The sequence below is a fragment of the Panthera uncia genome, chromosome B4, assembly GCF_023721935.1.
Source record: "Panthera uncia isolate 11264 chromosome B4, Puncia_PCG_1.0, whole genome shotgun sequence".
Lineage (NCBI taxonomy): Eukaryota > Metazoa > Chordata > Mammalia > Carnivora > Felidae > Panthera > Panthera uncia.
In genome coordinates, this window is record NC_064809.1 from 101642910 (window position 1) to 101665638 (window position 22729).

At 35.2% G+C, this 22729-nt stretch overlaps 2 protein-coding genes across 2 annotated transcripts in view; one reads left to right on the forward strand and one right to left on the reverse strand.

The window, feature by feature from the left end:
* Positions 1 to 2397, forward strand: part of ACSS3 (acyl-CoA synthetase short chain family member 3) — a 163348-nt gene extending 160951 nt beyond the window's left edge. Inside the window, exon 16 of the mRNA XM_049626009.1 lies at positions 173 to 2397. Within this exon, the coding sequence (XP_049481966.1) occupies positions 173 to 241 (69 nt within the window). The 3' untranslated portion in view covers positions 242 to 2397. The remainder of the gene's footprint in view (positions 1 to 172) is intronic.
* Positions 2398 to 3170: 773 nt separating this feature from the next.
* Positions 3171 to 22729, reverse strand: part of PPFIA2 (PTPRF interacting protein alpha 2) — a 199891-nt gene continuing 180332 nt past the window's right edge. Inside the window, exons 24-29 of the mRNA XM_049626011.1 lie at positions 19323 to 19420; positions 12824 to 12999; positions 11866 to 11934; positions 8097 to 8256; positions 6754 to 6845; positions 3171 to 4500 (exon numbers count right to left, since the gene is read on the reverse strand). Coding sequence (XP_049481968.1) covers positions 6787 to 6845; positions 8097 to 8256; positions 11866 to 11934; positions 12824 to 12999; positions 19323 to 19420 — 562 coding nt within the window. The 3' untranslated portion in view covers positions 3171 to 4500; positions 6754 to 6786. The remainder of the gene's footprint in view (positions 4501 to 6753; positions 6846 to 8096; positions 8257 to 11865; positions 11935 to 12823; positions 13000 to 19322; positions 19421 to 22729) is intronic.

Below are 22729 nucleotides of genomic sequence, written 5' to 3' on the forward strand. Positions count from 1 at the left end.
GAAGACTACAAATTATATTTTAAAATATTAAAATCAGAGTTCCCTTGTTTTCAACATTTTTATATGCATATTATAAGATAATGGGGAATACAACATTGCATGTAATTGTTTAATTATAGAGAGATGGAAGGGGTTCAGGGACGAACATTCATCTCTTGTTTTTTCTTTCCAGATAACACCTACAATTGAAGACCCCAGCATTTTTGGGCACATAGAAGAAGTGCTGAAGCAGGCATCATGACTTTCTTTTTTCCTATTTTGCGTCAATTTGAGTCAATTTTCTAACTGGAGTCAAATTTTTTGAATTCTTTCCCATAAATAAATATTTAAGTAGAAATTACTTGCAACCCGAAATGTGAATTATAAAGCTTGGTCTAAAAAAAAAAAAAATAGTACTTGAAGACTAGAAGAAGACCTGTGCCTTCTGTTTAATTAGACCCAATTAGCATCTTTTTCAGTTGCCTGGAACATGGTTCATTGTAGATTGTCTATCACTTTAATTTAGGAAAAATATAGCTAATGTATGATTTTAAAAAGCTTACTCCCTCAAATATTTTAATTGAAAGTGGCATATTAACATAGAGTACTTCCTGAAATGAGGAATCTGTAGCTTTGACCCAAAACCTAAAACTCAAGTTGAAGTCAGAAAATAATGATAATTTTTCTTATAGAAATTCTGAATATTTTCTAACATTCTTGAGATGTCCCCATGCATGGTTATTAAAAAAAAAATAGATAAAATGGGAGGTTTTAGGGAATCACCTAGACCGATGACTTTGAAATACTTTGAAATACGAGCATCCATCTAGACCTACATTTCCTGAGGGAAGCTTAGATACCAGGATACAGCTCTGCCCTCGGGTCATTTTGACCTTGTCAAGGGAAATCACATGCCTGACAGATCCTAGAGGTCATTTAATCCAGTCTGTTTGTCAGGGAGGTGAGAGCTCTTTGGAGTGCCTCCTGTCTCAGGTTCTTAGTTGACCGTACACTTAATGATTCCAGCTTCCTATAAAAACAAGGAAATGACACAAAAATGCAGTAAACTGACAAGGAAAACTCTTAAGGAAGAAATGTAAAAGTTTTTATATTATGCTGAAGACCTGGAGTTTTTAGTAATCCCAAATCTAGATTTTTATGTGAAATCTCTAATTTTTTAATAATAACTCACTAAAAACACATTGTGACATTCAAACACATGTTTCCATTTAAACTTATCTAAAACTATTGAGAATTTAAGAAAAATTCTTGAAAATAAATCTTTGTTAATAAGTTTATGGTAATGTACCAATTAGCCAGAGTAGATAATTAAATATATGATTTACTTAGGATTCTACATGCTATCAGTTATCGAAGAATACATTTAAACTAAAAAATATATATATACCATGCCCATTGAGTCTTTGATGGTGCTTAAAGTATTTCCCAATCTTTCAGTCCATCAGGAAAATTATTTTTTAAGAGCAGCTGTCCTAACATGATAGTCTGGGTATATGAAATATATGTGAGAGATAACAGAGAGCTTATTTACTTGTTTATTTCATAAAAAATGCTTACAACTTATATATAAAGACATTATGAAAATGATAGGTTTTTCTTTTTTTTTTTTTTTTTTTTTGGACCATAAGCTATAAATCAATGGCTTCTCAAAGTAAAGTCCTCTTTGCTTAAATTGGCTTCTTGATTGTTACACCTGAAAATTTTTTCAGCTAATTGTTCTCTTAGTTTCGGTAGCCTGCATTAAACCAACTAGATAGACATTCAACTTATAATTTGAAGCTGTGAAGTTCCTTAAAGTGTCCCTTCTGTTGGGTACATTTTACTCATTATCACAACTGTAATCTTAAGTAATATATTCTTGTTAAGAATATAAGAATTATTTTTTCGTGTAACATCCCGTCAATTTGAAATGGCAAATTCTTTAGCTGAATGTGTACTGTTGTTCATTTGTGAGGGATAAACAAAGGCAGATCCGAGAACTGTGTGAAGGGTGTATCTGTGGACCTCTTGCACATTTTTCCTAGCAATCAATTCTGAAGGGACACATTAGCAAGCAGGCTCAAGTTATTTTCCAATAACTCGGTGCATGAGACTGGGGAGGAAGTACTGTTCCTGCATCTGGTTGAGGAAATTTATCTCCTCCGAAGAGTCAGAGGAAGTACTGTTACTTTCATGTGACTAAAAGTGGGGCAAGAAAGATACACTTGAGTTGTTGGACTGCCTAAAATTTGGTAGGAAAAAAAAAGGAATTTTCTCTTACTTACCATAAAGCACTTTCAGTAGATAGTACCTAGAATATTCTGGATTAAATGTATCTTTAAAAATAACGATATAATGTTACCAAAAATACAATCATTGTATTTTCTGAAATAAAGTCCTCATGACCTTTTCTTGGTATTTTCATAGAATATTTTACTGTAAGACATTGGAAAAATTTAAATAAGATTTTCTTTCAAATCTATGGAAAAGTGTTTTCCAGTTATTTTGCTCCAGACAATACATTAAATATATAAAAGATCTGCTTTATATCTAAGGAGCACTTTTGTTTATGTAAAATTGTATTTGAGAAGGCTCTCATCCTTACAAATGTGAAAATTCATAAGTTTGATAACTGGTCAGAAGGAAACATATTGAGATTCTGAGCTTACTCCAGTAAATGGATTTTAGATTCTGGCAGAAATTATACTATAAGTTGAAGAGTATTTTATGGGGGAAATGAAATATAATACAGAAACTATGATATAGGGAATAGCTAGATCTTTTTCTCTCTATACATTAGAATCTATTATAAACGAGTAACATTTCTTACTGGATATTCTCTGAGTCATGTATTGAGAGTAGATACAGATCTAGTGTGTTATAATATCATAGTTTCTGTATTATATTTCATTTCCCTAAGTCAAGATCCCAGTGATCAGATGAGCTGAGAAAGCTCCTTTGCATTGTTTCTGCTCAGGCAACATTTCCAGAAAATTTTAAAAATCACCTTCATACGCAAGTTCAGTGCTCCCTCTTGTGGCAGACTCACTTTTGAAGGTAAAAAATAGACTGAGAGTCACTAGAAGACCAATTTTCATTATAGTTTAAATTAAATATTATGTGACTAGAAAACAAAGATTAAACAGAGAACTGGAAGTATTTTTTTTTTTTATTGACAATGGAGAGGGTTTCTGTTACCATTACCTTTTGACTGAATCTGTTAAACAAAAATAGACATCAAAACAAATGTAATGTACGTGCAAACAGCAAATTAAATACAAAAAGGAAATTACTAATGACAGGTCTTGCGCTTCATAAGATCAAGCAGCAGAAAATCAGCAGTTAGATAAATGGTATTATTAAATAGGTTTTACTTTGAAATCTCCCGTATAAACAAAGAATAAACAACAGTAACACCACCAAATAAAGCCACAGGGAAGAGATTACTCTTCTATACTTTTATACACTATATATGTTAATCATTCTGTCTTTCATTTATTTCCTCTGATAAGACTGACTTCAGGGAAGTCGCAACAAGGCCATCTTGGCTAGAAGCTTATAACATTAGACATGAGTCTGGCTAATGCCCTGTTACATTGACAAAAGGGAAAGGTTTCTGGGTTTTTTGTTTTTTTTCAATGGAAATGAGCCTCAGACTCTGCAGTGGTTGACATTCACTGAACAGTGCCGGCTGGCGGTTCGAGATATCTGATGAACATGTGGTTCTTAGTAAAGAAGTTTTTTTTTTGTTTTTTTCTCTTTTTTCTTGGTCCACAGATAACAAGAGAAGATGCTGTTTATTCCTTATAAATTATTTTTTTAAATATTTGCTCTTGACTCTTGTAAACAGTTTAGCTTTGTTTTGTGTTGAAAAGGAGATCGAGCCATCACAGTGCTATTTCTAAAGATATAGGACATCCCTGATTGCCTTTAAAGGACTATTTTTGGCTCCAGTTCCAGGTTAAATCATTCCTTTTTACATGATCAGAGGCAGGTTTTCAGCTTTAAGTATTGACAGACTTGAAGGAGAAACATATCAATTTGACTGTTACAATTCAGAAACTGTAAAAATGGTGGAATGGTAAAATACAAACGGTACTTGGAATTGTCAAATGTTTGCACTCGAGACTCCATGAACCATATATTTTATTTTTTTAAAAATCATATTTATATCCATTTACATAAGACTTACACATTTAAAAAGAAATACATACACAGTAATACATAAATGCCTAGTATTTTACAATAAAACATGAAAAAACGAGTGGCTCCATTTCATAAAAGCATCTGTTGTACAGAATTTATGACTTGGATGATGCTTATTATTCAAATGACTTAAGCATTTTCTTACAATTGTAGTAAACTAATCAAACTTAATATCTGAGTCCCCCAAAATCACATTTTCAGCATAATAAACCACTGGTGGTTGTTTCCTTAGAATTCAGTCTTCACAAAGGTTTTTACTGTTTGTCTTCATAGATGGTAGTGCACTTTAGGTAGAGTAGGCTGAAAAGACGACATCTGAAATATTTAATGAACAGTGTTAGTCTGCTGTCAGCTCCCGGACTGGAAAGTCCCCCTGTGCCACCAGTGAGACTCCTCCATGGAGCCTGCCTACTTCCATCCTAGGAGTCTACAAACGGAACGCCATCTAGGATCTGGCCGATAGCTGGACATAATTAACATTTGCTCCTTCTCCAACTTTGTGCAAGCCAATTTAATAAATCACAAGATTTGCTCAAGTTTGTGGAAAGCATGGCAGTAAATATAAACAAAGGTATTCATAGAAAATGTGAGCAGTCCTTTTGAAAAATCTGCAGCTTGCTCATCAGTAAATTCGGTTGAGTTGACTTCTTTCATGGAATGGATTCTTATTCTAGTTCATATCTTTTAGAGCTCTTAAAAAGAAGACACCTTTATTTTTTTCTTTTCTTTCTTTTTTTTTTTTTTTTTTGAAATTGGGCAGGGGGAAGGGCAAGCTGAGAGGGAGAGAGAGAATCCCAAGCAGTCTCTGTGCTGTCAGCTCCAAGCCCAGAGTGGGGCTCTAACTGACAAACAATGAGATCATGACCTGAGCCAAAAACAAGAGTTGGACGCTCAACCGACTGAGCCACACAGGCGCCCCTGAAAAGACATCTTTGTTTACTTGTGACAAAAACACCATATTTCAAAGGATCTGGATCAGTGTCTGGATCAGTGATGTGGCATCACTGATTCTTCCTGTCATAATATACTTAGAAAAAGCTCACAATTTCTATTTCTGACACAAATGAAATGATAAATAATATGTTCTGAATTATTTTAATAATAAAAGTGTTAATGTTTCGTCAAAACAGAAACTGGCTGTCCTTGATTGGGTTATTGTAAACAAATACCTTTATCTTATTTAATGGTAAAAATTAGGAAATATGAACTAGAATGCCATGCACAAAATACAAACTGCAAATAGCTAAAGAGTAATTCTACCCATCAGTCAAAAACTAAGAAGCGAGCCCTGTTCAACATATTAGTCATTTGTAAATTAGTGAAGTATTCAGTTCCTGGGGAAATTATCATGTTATGTGTAGAAGCTATTACAAACAGTATTTTGGAAAGCCTCTTATTTAGCCAAATCATTATATACTTTAGATCATGCCTAATTAGATGCCAAATTGTATACCATAATTAAATTTTTAATGTTAGGGTTTTGCATTCTGAAATTAAATCTCTTAAAGCTTTTTATTTTATCAGCAGCTTCAAACAGTGACCCAAATAAGGCAGCACACCAGCTCCCATAGTAGGCCCCAAAGACCAACAAGAAATTGCATGGAGCTTTCATTCAAGGCAATGAATAAACAACACAAGATGAGCTGTTCCTCTGCCTGTAACTGCTTCTTCTCCCCGTCCCTGTGCGCGCACTGGGTTCTAAATATTGCTCTAAAAAGTCTTTTTCCAAAATATTAATTTATTATAAATGGCAAATATCTTGGTAAAACTCAGTTTTAGGTTAAACAAGTTTCATGAGCATTTGACATGTACAGCCTGGGAAACCACAGGCTTACTACAACCGTTTTTCAATAAAACTCCATTTTTGTATGGACTTGGAAGTAGATCCCATCAGCCAGTATTTCTCTAAATACAAATGCCTAATACCTTATAATTCTATATCAAGGTTTTAGTCCTATTTGCCATTCTTAGAATTTCACTTTGTTCCTATGCTGTGAGCCCCAGATCCTTAAAGCTCATATTTGTTTTCAGCAAATATAAATCAGTGATGAAAAACAATACACTGAAATTCAAAATTATCAGTCATACGTTGGCTTCTAATAATAAACTACCTCTACATCATTTACCTGCTTCTGCTGCTAGTTGATTCCGTGTACCTACTAGAATCACTTTCTGCTTGCTTTAACTTTCCCTATATAAAATATTCACTTAAAAGTGTGTTACTCTGTGAGTGCCGAATTCTCTTCAATAAGACACTATGTGCGTCCGTATAAAATGCTACTGAAAAGTAGATGGCGGTGGCTGGGGCTGCGACCTGCTGATGTGTAATAAGATAGTGATAGGCCTCCAACAGATGGACCTTAAATCAGAGCAGACAGATGGTGATCAGAAAGATGAGATTAAGAGCTACGATATTAAGACTCCTCTTCCACCCTCTAGCAGTCCAAAAGGGTCATCTCCCCTCTGTACTGCCAGGCCATACCAGAGAGTATCGTGTGGATTTACTACTCTATGTCGGTTCCATTTTTGGGTGGTTTGTTTTTTTGTCAGCCGAGGAAAGCTACTCACAGCAAGTCAGTGCTGCCTCCTTTGAGTGGCTTGTCAACATGAGTATGTGCGAACAGTGGAGTTGTCTAACCTCTGCAGTCTTGATGAGGCAACTGCAAACGGAGAAAAGGGCTTTAGAGGAACTTGGATGATTGAGTACAAAAATCTCAGATGAGAAAGATTATCCCCTGCGTAAAGGGATCCTGAACATACTAGTAGACCTTCTTTCTCTCAGACATCAGCCACTCCTATCCCTTCCCGCTAGACCAAGTTACTAATGAAAACTTATTCCGTTGTGATTCGACTGTACTTTCGAGTTGCTGTGTATTCCTCCTTAGATGAAGCCTGTAACAAAAGCAGCTCCCCATGGTGTTTCTGTTTTTGAAGCAAAGATTGCTCCCAGAGAATTCAGGATAGAGGATTTTTTCCCCCTCCAAGTGCTGAAGAGCTTCTTCACTAATTTTAGTTGCAATAAATTCCTCCTGAATTTTTTAATATGTTCCATGATATTAACAAGTTAGAAGACATGTAGAACAAAGATCACGGGTTATACTGGAACTAATTTTGAGGGCCATGATAGCTACAACCCTGAAAAGAAATAATGGTTCTAGGCAATTGTCTTAATAAAGAGAGTGGGGCTATTTTTTTTTTCTTTTAATGTCTACCAAATAGAAATAATTTTGTGACTGCTATTTCAAAGTGGTCTCTCCTTCAGAATGGCTGTCTTCCTTTGTGAGGTATATAACACAAGTCTAATGTCCACAGAAGGAAATAATACTAATTGGGAAATTACTATTGGCTTTGTGTTTGTTTAATTCTCTTCTCATAGTTGTGCTTGTTTATTTAAGGCCTTCTGCCTTGGTCAGAGGTGAAAATATCTGATGAATCTGGGTTTCTAAGATGAAATACAAAACTTGCAATATTCAAACATGTAGGGAGACTGTGGAGTTAATTTCCATTTACTAAGGACCTTTTAGTCCGAATTCATCTTCTAACTAAACAAATTCTTTGCTTTGAGAATAGAAGAGTAAAGAAACACAAATCATGCAGATGAGTATTGTTCTTCCTAGATGTGGACATTAGCCAAAACTGTCCTTTCCAGGATTTTATAAATTATGTTTAATAATGTGAATGAGGTGCCATGGGTTCATGCATCAGCCGTTTGCAAGAGTCTGTTTTTGATGAAAGCAAAGTAAACTTCAAGCAGAGCAAACCAACTTAAGAATTTCCAGAAAGCTATGCAAAGTCAGAGAACGATACTAGCATTTGCTAAACAGGTAACATGTTTTTTTTTTTTTTTTTTTTTTTTTTTTTTTTTTTTTTTTTTTTTTTACTTTATAAGCAGAAATGCAAAACTACTGTACCATCCGTTGTCATTTTCCTCGACTGCCCAGATGTTGTGGTTAACCTAAATCCAGCTGGTAACGTTTCTGAGGACCCAGGCATCATGCTGATTCCGTGTACTTCACGGGGAGGAAACTGTCTTCTCCATGTTGACCCACGCCTGAAATTCTTATCATCACTCTGCCAGTACAGAATTATAATTGGATGTAATAACAAGTAAACTAGTCCAGGTCCTTAAAACTGTGCACTTAGAAACATGCAACACTGATATCTACAGTCTGTCTGTAAAGCACACCTATGGAATATTATGTTTTATTTGGAGAGTTCTACTGATTCCAAAACAGTAACACAGGAGATTTGCAGCAGAAATGCTTTCATAAAAATTTTCCTCTGACTCCAAAACTAAGGTTTGCTATCTGTAAAAGTAAATCGTTTTGAAAACCTAAGGTAAAACCCCAATATTATCTCTTCTTTGTCACACTTTATGCCAACTGATTTTATAGTATGAGATTATATATTTCACTAAGTGTTCACTAAGTGTTCACTAAGTGTTAACACAAATCGTGTTTGACTCACAAACTTAAATAACTATTTCAAGAGTTTTGCTTTTAAGTAAAAAAGAGACATATGGGAGAGCTATATTTGATACAGCCTGGATCATATCAGATAAATAACCTATAGTTTGTGTAAGAAACCAAATTTGTCATTTGTTAGATTTCAGCTGATAATGAATTAACTTGTGGTTTATTGAAAAACCTGTGGAGCTTGGAAACCATCCTTTTAGCTCTTTAGACACCACTAAAAGCATAATATAATTCTGGTTGCTGTTTTACAAATGTATTTCTGGCTGCTGATTCTGTTCTATCATAATGATATAATCTCTTCCCTCTCTGCGCATACACAAAGCATCTGCTTAGATACAATGAACTTTCTCTATATTCACAAGGAGTGATATGTAATCTACTGTTTAGCAAGTATTATTCTTTATTAAACACAAATTACTCTTTATGTCAAATTCTAAGGAAAATATTAATCATTCTACGTAGATCTTATCTTCTTATGTCACTATGTTTTTCATGTAGGGAATGGTTATCTATTCCCTGAAGTTAATCTCAGTGTGTGTGGTTACCTTTATTAGCTCAGGTGACTTCATTTTGGCATATAGAATAATAGGTCAATACTTAGCTCAAATTATCATTGTTCTAAATAAGTAAAACTATAAGGTATTCTTCATCATGGACTGCTAATTTAGTTGACATTCAGAGTCAATTTGGAAAAAATGAAATCACCTAAGAAATTATATATATCCATTGTTCTACTAGAATCCATAGCATCCAAATCTAAATTTTGTTTAGATTAGGGAGCCATTTTACAATTTAAGAGATGTCTGCTACTCCTTTTCTCCACTGCCAGGTTCTACATTGTCCTAAGCCTCCAAATGTTTATAAATAGAGAAAAGAAGCAGAAGTTCACAGTTGTGGCCTCTGATTTCTTGGAAATCAGAATTTTGGAAGAGTTGTTGCATAAACATAAACACTCTTCAGTTCTACAAAACACTATATTACAGTGTAGGGATATACAACTCCTGCAATGTAAGGGTTAGGGACTCAAAAATAAGCAAGTGGAGGATTTAAATCATGATCTCTTTTGCTCTTTTACACTGTCTTCCCTCAGAAAGTTAATGGGACCTATCAGCAACATCAGAGGAAAAAGTTTCCATGAGGTAAGGATAAAGGATACCCACTAACTTGAAGTGAAAGTCTGTAGAAGCACAGGAGCACTTCTCAAATTCTTTCAGTGGGGGCTGAATGTAATCAGCCCCAGAAACAAGCACAGGTTCTGGGTAAGTTGTTTAGCTACTTTTGCTCACACTCAAAAAACAAAACAAACAAACAAAAAAACAAACAAAAAACTAGGACAAAAGAGACTACAGTGTTGGAATGATAAAATCATGTGCTGTGTTCTTTATTTAATAAATAAGAACAAGATGCAGCATATTTTAAAGGCAGATAGTCACATACCATTTAGACCTTTTGGCTTTTTATTACTTTCAGAAAGCAACACTAACTCATATATGCTTGAGTCTCTACCTGGCTCCTTTGAGTCAATCCACATTTTAAAATGTAGCAATAGGATGGTTCTCTAATTATTTTATTTTATTAAAAAATTTGTTTAATGTTTTTATTTATTCTTGAGAGAGAGAGAGAGAGAGAGAGAGAGAGCATGAGCAAGGGAGGGGCACAGAGAGAGAGCAGGACACAGAATCCAAAGCAGGCTCCAGGCTGTGAGCTGTCAGCACAGAGCCCGATGTGGGGCTTGAACTCACGAGTGGTGAGATCATGACCTGAGCTGAAGTCGGACGCTCAACCGACTGAGCCACCCAGGCACCCCAATAATTTTTATTAACATTCCTTTTGCAACTTAAATTTTTTTTTAATGTTTATTTATTTTTGAGAGAGACAGACAGAGACAGAGACAGAGAGCAGGAAGGGGAGGGGCAGACAGAGAGGGAGATACAGAACTCCAAGCAGGCTCCAGGCTCTGAGCTGTCAGCACAGAGCCCGACGTGGGGTTTGACCCCATGAACCATGAGATCATGACCTGAGCCAAAATCAGATGCTCAACCGACTGAGCCGCCCTGGTGCCCCTCCTTTTGCAACTTTTAAACAAGGAGAATAATTGCATTCAAGAGCATGTAGGGCTTATGTAGATTATCTTTTTGATTCAACAATTAAGAATAAGGATTAAAAAGATTATCAAACAACTTATAAAATTAAAATCAGTTAAGTATTAACTGTTTTAAAAATATCAATCATTATTCTGCTTGGACAGGAGTATGGATTTATAGGAAGTTAGCTGAGGTCAAGACTAGAGCTAATCTGTCTATAACCTCCTCTACAAAGGAAAGCTTGGATTTTATAAATCCAAGATCATCTTCCTTGCTCATTTGAATGTGAAATAATTGCCTCATTTTAGGATTTGCTGGGTTCATTCACAAAATTATTTTAATCAGCTTTTCTTTCTAGTCAAGAAACGCCTGCATTTTGCAACACAGAATTATGCCTCTCTGCATTTTCCATTTCATACTCGGGTTTTCTTTCTACTTCTTCCAGAAAAACCCTGTAAAAAACTCAGAAGGACTAATAAAATCCACAGCATCTATCAATGCACAGAGTTCGCTAATGTTCCTTGTATTCCTTTGTCTCAGGAGTCTACTCATATGTTTATTATTTTCCAAATAATTTAAACATGCATATATTATGTTTGGGATTCTTACAGTTCATGTAACTTTTAAATCCTATGACTGTTAAAATGTTACTCATATGTTTTTAAGGAAAACTCAATGTCACTTTCTAAAATAATGAAAAGCTTCCCATTTACCGAAAGCAAGTTTTCTTTTCATTGTAATATCCTAAAATTTATTGTAGGATACACTGATATTTAGGAAGTCAGCACACAATTATTTAAAAGCTGAGTTTATCAGGATTAATGTTATCACTGCTTTTTTAAAAAATGTCACTCATCATAATTTTGCCATCACAACTCATGAGAATCTGTTTTTAAATTACTTCTAGGTGTTTCTAACTGCTGATATGATAATATTTATGAATTCATAAAGGTTTTTCCAAAACCAAATGACTAATAAAATTTAATAATTAGGCACAATACTGGGGAAAATTCTAGATTCTATCCAGAGAACAAGCTTCTGATTGATTTTTGAGCACTATCCCTTGAAAGCTGTTTTATTTGTACTCTTAGATCCCTTGTGAATGACAGATAAGGACTTACTTCATCCAGCCGCCGTTCAGTTCCCAGAGCCAGGAGGTTATTGTATTCCCTTTCAAGAATCTGCCTTGCCTGTTGACATCAAACTACAGTTACCATCACTGAGGTCACAGTTTACTTTAAATATCAGAGAGATTGTATTCATCTGAGAAAACATTACAATCCTGTTTTATTTAAAGCATCTTAAGATTTTAGTCCTCCGTGTCTAAAAGCCATTGCAAGTTTTAGTTATAAATACAAGCTAGGGCCATTTTCTTTATAGTCAGTCTGTGGACAGTGGAGAGACAGCTTCACATACATGTCTGAGGTCAAGGGGCACTTCATTACTTTAATCCAACTAAATATTTTATATAAACTTTGCAATAAATGAAAAAAAATGAAAAATGAAGTTAGACTGCCAAATTTTTGTCAAGTCTATAGAGATAGTTCTCAAACCTGGCAAATGCTCATCATTTGGGGAAACTTTAGATAAACTGGATTCCTATACCCAATCTCTGGATATCTGATTTCTTAGGCCTGTGCTGTAGCTTGTAGGTTTTATTTTAAATTTTTAAGAAACTCGGCCAATTTGAATAATTATCCAGGTTGGGGAACCAGTGGCATACTCATTGTTAAATGTCTGTCTAATTCAGACATGTAAATAGAAATGAACGCCTCTCAGAGAGACAGAGACTGAAAGCCATCTGCCAGGGATATTGTTTTGGGAAATCTGGCATTCAGGTGGAAGGCTGGACTACATAACCTCTAAATCCCTTTTCCTGATTAATTTTATGATTTTGTTTTGGCTAGAAATCCAGTGGCTTCAAATTAAAGCCCCAGTGCCATATTTCAAAGGTTGAGCTGAGCTAACTCTCATTAGGGCTCATGAATACACAGCCAACTTTTTTTTTTCCTCCCTACAAGTGTACTTTATCGCTCTATAAACTAGGGCACAGTGCAACTACAGCGGAAAGGGGCTTGCCTGGGTGTTCTGTGTTGGAATCTGTAGTAACAAAGCTAGGCTGCTGTAGTCAAAGTTCTCATCCAAGGCTATCAGTGAGCCGTGCACACCACTCTCAAGAATATTATTTGCATATTCTCGAAGTCCAATTGCTTGTATCCAGCGAATCACTCGATCGTTGCTCCACACCAACACATCTAGGAAAAGAGGTGCATCGTTTTAGGCGGCAGTATTTCGCACAATAAACAAAACTACCGGCTGAAATAAGCCACAAGTGTCTGGACAAGTCAGCATTTATGCTGATTTCTTTATCCACTCCCCAATGCACCTGGCCCCCTTGTGTTGCATTTCATTCTCAGAGCTAACCTGTCCTACTTTTAGCCTAGAAAAAAAGTTGTCTTTTGAAGCGTGTTTGTTATCACTGAAAAGCACTTCCAGCACATGGAATACAGTGTCTCACGGTGTTTCCTGTTTGGTTGTGGAGCTCCAGGGATCTGTCCCAAGCTTAATGTTTTTTTATTACCAGACAGGAGCATTTCTTATTCCTGCCTTGATATATAGCTCTTTAGTAAAGACAGAAAAATGAGAAGCTAATATGGTTTTTCATCATTGTTTTTTAACCACTAATTAAATACTGAATATAGACTAGAAGAGCCTTTTTTTTTTTAACCTGAAGCAATAAATCAAAGAACAGAAGAGTAAGATAGAACAGGGATTCCATAGTCCGAGATTTACCCCACTATTTTGTCAGTTCATTATGTTTCAATCACATGCTGATGCAAAAATCAAGCACTTGGTCAAGTCACAAGTTGTTTTTCCTTTTAGGTTGAAAGTAGCATTTTATTGAGATATAAAACACTTGCAATTTTATTTTCTAAAAATAAAATCCTTAGAGAAAAATGTCATTATGTGCCTTTTTCAGACTTTTGGTCTGGAGTGTCATAGTATATTCTATCATTTATATTTTTTCCATTGTTCTCATTATGAGTTGACAGAATTCTACATAAAAATCAGCAAAATAGAAGACCACAATGTTCCACAGAAAGGAAAGAATGTTAACGAACTAAGAAGGAAATGTGAAAAAAAATGATAACTTTTTTTTTCTAATCCTGTAAAAAGGGAAATAAAACCCAGAATTAAATTTTATGCTAAAATTTAAGTTTTCCTGTTAATTTTTTTTTCTTTCTGAGAGAAATGTATAGCTTTTCCAGAAAAAAAAAATAAAGAATACTCTGGGATATATTCTTCAACTTCAACCGTTTATCATGTTCCTCTCCCCCCATTTAAATTATAAAAGTCTGTAAAAATCAAGGTAGTAGTTGTTTTTGTTTTTGTTTTTTTGGCAGTAGCAGAGAGAGTATATATTGTTTACGTTTTTCAAAAACATTACTAATTTGTTCTAATACATTCATTTATAATCAAGTTAGGTTTTCTTGTGCCTAGTATTAAAGCAATATAGTGATAACTCAGCCCAATGGAGACCCCTTATATCATATTCTCAGCCACTGACCTCACACCAACAGTAACCAATATTCTAACTATTCTCACCGCAGATTAGTTTTGCTTTTTAGTTTTGATTTTTTAGCTTTTTATAAATAAAATTATACAATATGTACTTTTGTGTCTACATCTTTCACTCAATATGAGATTTATCCCTGCTATAGAAATGGAAGTATCTTATTTTCATTGTTATATAGTATTCCATTGTATAATTATACCACAATTCATCATTCTACTGTTGATGGACATTTGGTTAGATTCCATCGTGGGTTATTAAGGATAGTGCTGCTTTAAATATTCAAAGATATGCTAAATAAATTCCATTCTCACAATTTAAAGCCCCAGTAGCAATGTATAAAAATCTGCATCTTTACCAATACTCTGTATTTCTCAATTGTTTTATTTGCCTTTTTTAGCCATTATGGTAAATTTCTTATTGTTATGGGTTGAATTGTGTCCTCTCAAAATTCATATGTTTAAGTCCTAATCTCCTGTACCTCAGAATGTGACCTTACTTAGAGATATGGTTCTTATTGAAGTATTAAAAAGAGATTTTTAGGGTGGGCCCCAATCCAATATGATGGTTTCCTTCTAAAAATGGGAAATTTGGAAATAAGATATGCACACAAGGAAAACACCACAAAGAGCAAGGCAGAGATCAGGGTGATGTGTTTCTTGATAAGGAACATCAAGACTGACAGAAAACCACCAGAAAGTAAGGCAGTGGCATGGAACTGATTCTTCCTCACAGCCCTTAGAAGAAATGAATCCTGCTAACACCTTAATCTAGCCTCCAGGACTGTGAGACATTTCTGTTGTTTTCCAGAAAAAGTATAAAGAATACTTTGGGAAATATAGTTGCTTTTTCTATTAAAACTGTAAAATAGCCTTTATTTTTAAAGAGTATTTTTTTAAGTTTTATTTATTTTGAGAGAGAGCGTGTGGGCACGAGAGAGCACATGTACACATACGTGAGCAGGGGAAGGGCAGCAAGAGAGGGAGAGAGAGAATCCCAAGCAGGCTCCATGCTGTCACCACAGAGCCTGATGTGGGGCTCGATCTCACGAATTGTGAGATCATAAACCGAGCCAAAATCAAGGATGCAATTGATGCTCTACTGACTGAGCCACCCAGGCACTCCTTAAAGAGTATTTTTAAGTTCACAGCAAAATTGAGCAGGAAGTACAGTGTTCCCATATATCCCCTGCCCCATAGATGCACAGCCTCCCTGACTATAAAATCCCTCACTCAAGTGCTACATTTGTTATGACAGACAACCTGCAATGACACAAAGTCCATAGTTAACATTAAGGTTCACGGTGGGTGTATACTCTGCAGGTTTGGGCAAATGTATAATGACATGTATCCATCATTACAGTATCATACAGAATAGTTTTACTAAAAATAGTTGCCCTAAAAATCCCCTGTGCATCATTTATTTATCTCTCCCTCTCCACGAACTGCAGGCAACCACTGATCTTTTTCCTGTGTCCATAGTTTTACCTCATTCAGAATGCCACAGATTGGAATCATGTGGTGTGATTCTTACAGTATAATCACATAGTACTTTTCTTTCAGTTAGTAGTACACGCTAAGTCACTCCATGCCTTTCACAGTTAGACAGCTCATTTCTTTTTAGCCATATTGAATTTTTATATACAGACCCTTCTAAATTCACATATTAATTTGAATTATATGGCATATCATTAGATTACTTGGATTTTCTATATATCTTTTCTAATCCTTATATTTTTTTAGTTAATGAAGAACATGTGAAGAAAGCCCCACAATATCCTCTTCCTACAGTCTTATTACTATTTCCTGTTCCAGTCAAAGCAGAATTAATTTCTTAAGGGAGTAGGATGTTTAATGTCTCCCTCAGACTTTTGCTCTTTTTCGCCTTTCTTCATCAATGCAAGACTTCCTTAATGATCTTTAGTATATTTTATATTACACATATTTTATATATTATACTATATTATACTTTATACTGTATTATATTATATATCATATTATAATATATATATTATATATATATATTCACTAGGTCTCCCTGGGTCATTCCTAAAGTATATACTTTCCTCTGAGTTTTCTTTAGCTTGTTCTATTGCAGTGTTAAATCTCAGAAAATGGGATATAAATTGGTGAGTATTATATTTTGGTTACATTAATCAACTTCTGTTGATAACAACTGATTAGTTCCAACTGTTGGTTATACTAAACTTGCACTTCAAAAGTTGGGCAGGAACTGACAGCATCAGTTCTCCCACTGCTTTCACTAAGTGCAACACTTTTTTTAAAAAACAAATGTGACAACAATTTCCTCAAAAAATAACAAAACTGTCCAGTTTTCCTTGCATTAAGTGGATCTGCAAATAAGAAGTGTTTGCTCTTTTCTAGAGATGAGTTTATATTTTGATAGTCTAAGACATTTGTAGTTATCATATTTCTGCAAATATATCTTCGTTAAGAATGTCATTGCTGGGGCGCCTGGATGGCGCAGTCGGTTAAGCGTCTGACTTCAGCCAGGTCACGATCTCGCGGTCCGTGAGTTCGAGCCCCGCGTCAGGCTCTGGGCTGATGGCTCGGAGCCTGGAGCCTGTTTCCGATTCTGTGTCTCCCTCTCTCTCTGCCCCTCCCCCATTCATGCTCTGTCTCTCTCTGTCCCAAAAATAAATAAAAAAACGTTGAAAAAAAAAAAAATAAAAAAAAAAAAAAAAAAGAATGTCATTGCCACACCTGTAGTTAAGAGTCCTCAGATTTACAAAATATATTTACAAAATAATATGTAGAAAATAATTCAACTGAGTTATAATTGAAGGTAAATACGGCACCAATCTAAGCTTTTCTTTTTCAGAACAGCAACGTACCTTTCTTTTTCATTTTGTAAATCAGATCCCTTTCTATAAATCTGTTTTCAAGCAAAATTTATGCCCTGACTTTAAAACTTTGTAAGGATCCTCTTGACCTAAACAATAAATGGCTAGAGATCAGTGTTGACTGTTTCCTAGCAACAAATGAAATGTTAGTACATTGTTGATATTCACTCAGTCCCCTCACTTCAGAAAGCTGTTTATTAAGGTCAAGGTTAATTAACACTTCAGATAATAACAGAGACCCCTGGTCACAGTTAAGAGTTATTCCTGTAAATGTCACTGGATCAGTTATGGGAAACAGGGGTTATTTATGATCTCACTCACAACCACCCATCATATGGAGCTGTCTGTGTATAATCAAGTGAATCACAGTAGCTTTTCTTAGGGCAGTGCTCTAACCAGCAACTGCCAAATACAAATGTAATATTTGGTGTAGGGCCAAATGGGTAATTCCTCCTTCTCTTTTATATCTATCTATATATGAAGCATTCTATGTGGTGAAACCAAGCATAATAAAATCTACTTGGAAAAAAACCACTTCAGACAGAAAACTGGAAGTGGTATCTCATGGGTAAAATATGTGTGCTAAAACTAAAACATCTTTTGTTAAGTCAAGCATGGACTTCCTTCAAGGGTCTTTGTGTGATCAATTAGTTCCCAAATTTCAGTTCAACTGAATGACAATGTACTGAAAACAACTTGCAATTTCCTGGGCCCCAAAATAAAGTGAAATCTAACAACTCAATTTTGATAATGGAAAAACACTTGCTTGCTCCTAAGTAATGAGTCAAATGAACTGTTACAAGAAATCCATTGTGTGTCTATCTAGTCTCCAATGAACCATATATAGAAAAATATATCAACCAATCACCTTTGCATGCATTGAAGCCCATTGTACTAGAATTAATGTGCTGTCCAAAAACTGCCAAAGATAAAAGTAATTTCTGACATTGTTTATCACAAATGAAAATGATAGAAGTCTAAGGTAATCTTAAAGAATAAAACAATGCTAAGCTTAAGGGGAAGGGTAACATAACATGGGGTATATACTATTTTCATATCTAAATTGGGCCCCAGAGGAAGTGAAGATGAAAACAGAGACTCATGGCTAACTGTAAACAATTAATGTTTAAACCCCTATTCAATCTGATGAAATGCTTCCACATGTCAACTCCTGGTAACAGTAAATGGTAATACAACTGATAGTTTATTTTGCTTGTATCCAAAATTTCCCACAAAAACTTTTGGTTATGTTTCCCTTAATGAGAATTTTTTCCTTTAAAAAATATAAATGGACATAAGTGGACTGATGATTTTCACCAAAAAAGACCCATAGATACTTATACCCAACAATCATATTTTCTTTCATCAACAATAATAAAAGTAATGTGGTCTCTAATAAGTATAGGATCTAACGTGTTGTTCTTTTAAACAATTCTTTCCTCTGTATATTAAGGTATTTCTCAACATTTAGAGGATTAATTATTAATATGGTGGTGTTCTAATTCTTTAATAGGGAATGCCTTTTCTTATTCAAGTCAAACATTTTTGTACACATAATAGTTGCAGCAATTAGGGATGCTTCTAACCATTTATTTGACTTAATAATTATAGCTAAAATTATCAATGGACTAGTTTCATTTATAGGTGGGAATCTCTATTGTAACTTCTATATAAAATCCCTACATAATATCTCTGTAACTATTGTACAAAAATAACATTTCTAAGCACTGCAATAAAATTCAAATGATACACACCAAAGATGAACTACTATAAATAAACTATATACCATGTTTCTCTGAATCATATGAGAATGTTCTATTAAAAGTTTGACAAAAATATCTGCATGGAGGCATCTTTAGGACAAACAGAATGTATAATTAATAGGTTCAGAGGAATAAATGCCAATTTAAAAAATCAAGAATATGTCTTAGATGGGATATTCACCTTATAAAGTGATGATACCCTTTCAATGTTTCAATCACAAAAGTAATGAAAAAGAAATAATGATGACACTATTCCAGCCAAATACTTATGCTACTTAGTGACCACTGTTAACATATAAAGCATTTTAGGTTCATAAAAGTGAAAGCTATCCCCTCTCCCCCCAAAAAGGTATTTGCTATGAAAGAAAGACATATTACCCTTTATTTCATGTTGGCTTGCTTCTCGTCTTCTTTCTAGTTCTTTTCTGTCATAATTTAACCTCTTTAAACACATAATTCCATATTGTAAACTTGTTCTGTTATTTTTTTTTTAAAAAAGAAGAGAAAACAAATTGAATTTACTCAGCAGATAATGCATGTTCTTTGATTAAGCATAGTTAACATTTTGCACTACTTCTCAGGGCAACAGAATAATAAATTACGTTTGTAATTAAATCCTTTAGTACTGGAGGGAAATAAACTGCAGTTATTCTAAGCACACAGTGTTTCTGAAGAGTAAAAATATTAATTTCAAAATAAGAAAACCACCCTCCTTAAAATGATTATGGATTATGTTGTTCATCCATATGTCTTTGTCTTCCATCAGGCCGTCTTGACATTATTTGCTGACAAATGAACATTTCACTCATTTGGAAAAAAATTAAAGTCGCTAATATGAAAATAGGAAGTAATTTATGAGAAATGAATACTTTCTTCTTAAGCTGCTGAGAAAAATAATATAAAAACATGAATAAGTTAAAATAAGATAGAGAACCACATACCAAAATGAATAGCCACCACCTACCTCTCAGTGATACAGAAGTATGTGAAAGAAATAGGTCACCAGACATGAAACTCCCTGTGGAAAGGATATCGTGGAAGAACAGAAAACTGACTGTCCTTAAACGATCAGGTGGGAGAGAAAGAGTCAATAAAGAAAATGGAGCACCATGAACACAGGGTTGCCAATGAAATTTTAAATGTGTGGTGATAGTGAGACATACTGTACAGTGTTGGGAATCCATGATAGGAAGTAAGGAGGAATATGGGGACATATATACGGGGTAACATAATGGGGTAACATCAAGGAAAGCTTGCATTCAGCGAAAGCGCGGAACACATGCAGGTGATTGAGAAGCACTGAATGGTTTCACAGGGAAAGAGATGATCATAATAACATTTGCTATCAGGTTAGTCTTCCTTAGACCAAAATGATCATTTCAGTTTAAGAAGGCTAACCTGGTAGCAAAATCAGAGAGAGAGAAAATAGGTAAACCTAGGAACAGGGCAACCAATTAAGGGGTCAATGCTGTGAAAATAAAGGGCAGAAAAAGGACAACCGCCATGAACATATGAAGCAAATCCAGAAACTAGAGATGTTCAGAGAGAAGAAAGGGGAAGACATGGTGATATTAGATATAAAGGATGTGACAGAGTGCAATAGGAAAAGAAAACTACCTAGGCTTATTAGTGATTTCTGGTTTAGAAATACACACAAATTTAGACATACACACTGGCCAGGTAATGCTGAAGCACTGTATGCATTTCTAAGCCTTTCATTTTAATAAGGACAATGTTGAGTTAAAATATTTCAGAATCGGAGGAAACTGGAAAAAAATTCCAAGTGTTATGGGCTGAATTATGTTCCCCCAAATTCAACGTTTTTTATTTATTTTTGGGACAGAGAGAGACAGAGCATGAACGGGGGAGGGGCAGAGAGAGAGGGAGACACAGAATCGGAAACAGGCTCCAGGCTCCGAGCCATCAGCCCAGAGCCTGACGCGGGGCTCGAACTCACGGACCGCGAGATCGTGACCTGGCTGAAGTCGGACGCTTAACCGACTGCGCCACCCAGGCGCCCCTGTTCCCCCAAATTCAAATGTCCAAGCCTTAATCCCCAGTATTTCAAACGTGAACATATTTGAAGATAGTGTTTTTAAAAAGGTAATTAAGTTAAAATAAAGCCCATAGGGTGGGTATTATTCCAGTCTCACTGGTGGGTGTTTTCACAAGAAGAGGAAAGTTGGACATGCAGAGAAATCAGGGGTGAACACACAGAGGAAACACCATGTTAAGGATGCAACAAGAAGGCAGCCATTTGCAAGCCAAGAAGAAACCAATTGTGCTGACGCCTTCATCTTGGATCTCTAGATTCCAGAACTGTGAGAAAATACATTTCTGTGGTTTACGCTACCCAGTCTGTGGTATTTTGTTATGGTAGCCCCAGCAAACTAATTCAGTGGAAAAACAGAAAATACTAATGTAATAACAGTCATAGACATTAGGCAGCTTGAGGTTAAACCAATGGCTTTTGGCTAATTTCTGTCAAGTTTTTATAGGTAATATAAAACGGTACCAGAAAGATGATACATATTATTATTACTTTAGCATCTGTGAGATGAAAAACTGGGCCATAAAGACAGCGGGATGCACTGTGTAGTCAGTACTACCTGCTTTAAGTCTGAATTAGGCATGGTGCAGAGATGAAGCTTGTATATTTCCCAGAACAAAAAGAACCCGGCTGTTTCAGTAATTTTTATTAAAAGAAAAAAACTTGGGGCGTCGGAGTGGCTCAGTTGGTTAAGTGTTCGACTTTGACTCACTCACGATCTCACAGTTTGAGCTGGAGCCCCACACTGGGCTCTCTACTGTCAATGCAGAGAAACTTCCAAGCTCTGTCTCCCTCTCTCTGCCCCTCTCCCACTTGCATTCGTTGTGTGCTTTCTCTCTCTCTCAAAAATAAATACACATTAAAAAAATTTGACCACTGTAAATAATCATTTTTACCATAATGTAAAACAATTAAAAGTCAATCTAGTGGGATGCCTGGGTGGCTCAGTCAGTTAAGCATCTGACTTTTGATTTTGGCTCAGACAGTGATCTCACAGTTCCTGAGTTTGAGCCCTGCATGAGGTTCTGTGCTGACAGTGTGGAGCCTGCTTGGGATTCTCTCTCCCTCTCTCTCTGCCTCTCCTCCCCAACTCAAAATAAATAAATGAGCTTAAAATAACCCCATAGATTTAAAAAAAGTAAATCTAGTGAAGAATGGAAAATAGGCACAAATATGCCATCAAAGATTTTAGTATTCAAATATCTAATACAACCACACAAAATTTGAGGGCCTAAATGTTCAGTGACAAGGAACTCACTACCTAACAATGTGTATACTATATGGCAAATGAGAGTTATACAGAGCTCTCTTTTGGACAGAAATCATTCACCCTACTACCTACACATCTGAACTAGAAAAGTACATGTTCAACAGAGCAAATATTATTCTTCTAGCATGTAATAATATCAAAACATGGGAAAACATATAAAGTCTACCCTTATTCAAGCTAAATGTCTTCAATTTTTTCAACTTTTCCACCGGGATTTTACCAATCAGTAACAATTTAATGCCCATAAATTAATAGTTTCTTGTTGTCATTTCACCACGTGGTAGACTTTTATTGTATCTGCCAAAACCCACAATCTAAATATGCCCTGTGAATCCATTAAACAAAACTGAGATTTTAGTGCCATCTATATATTGTATCTTTTTTCACTTGATCTACTTTTAAATCATGGATTCCCCATCTAGCATTTTAATGGTATTTAAATTTATACCATATTTATCTCTACTA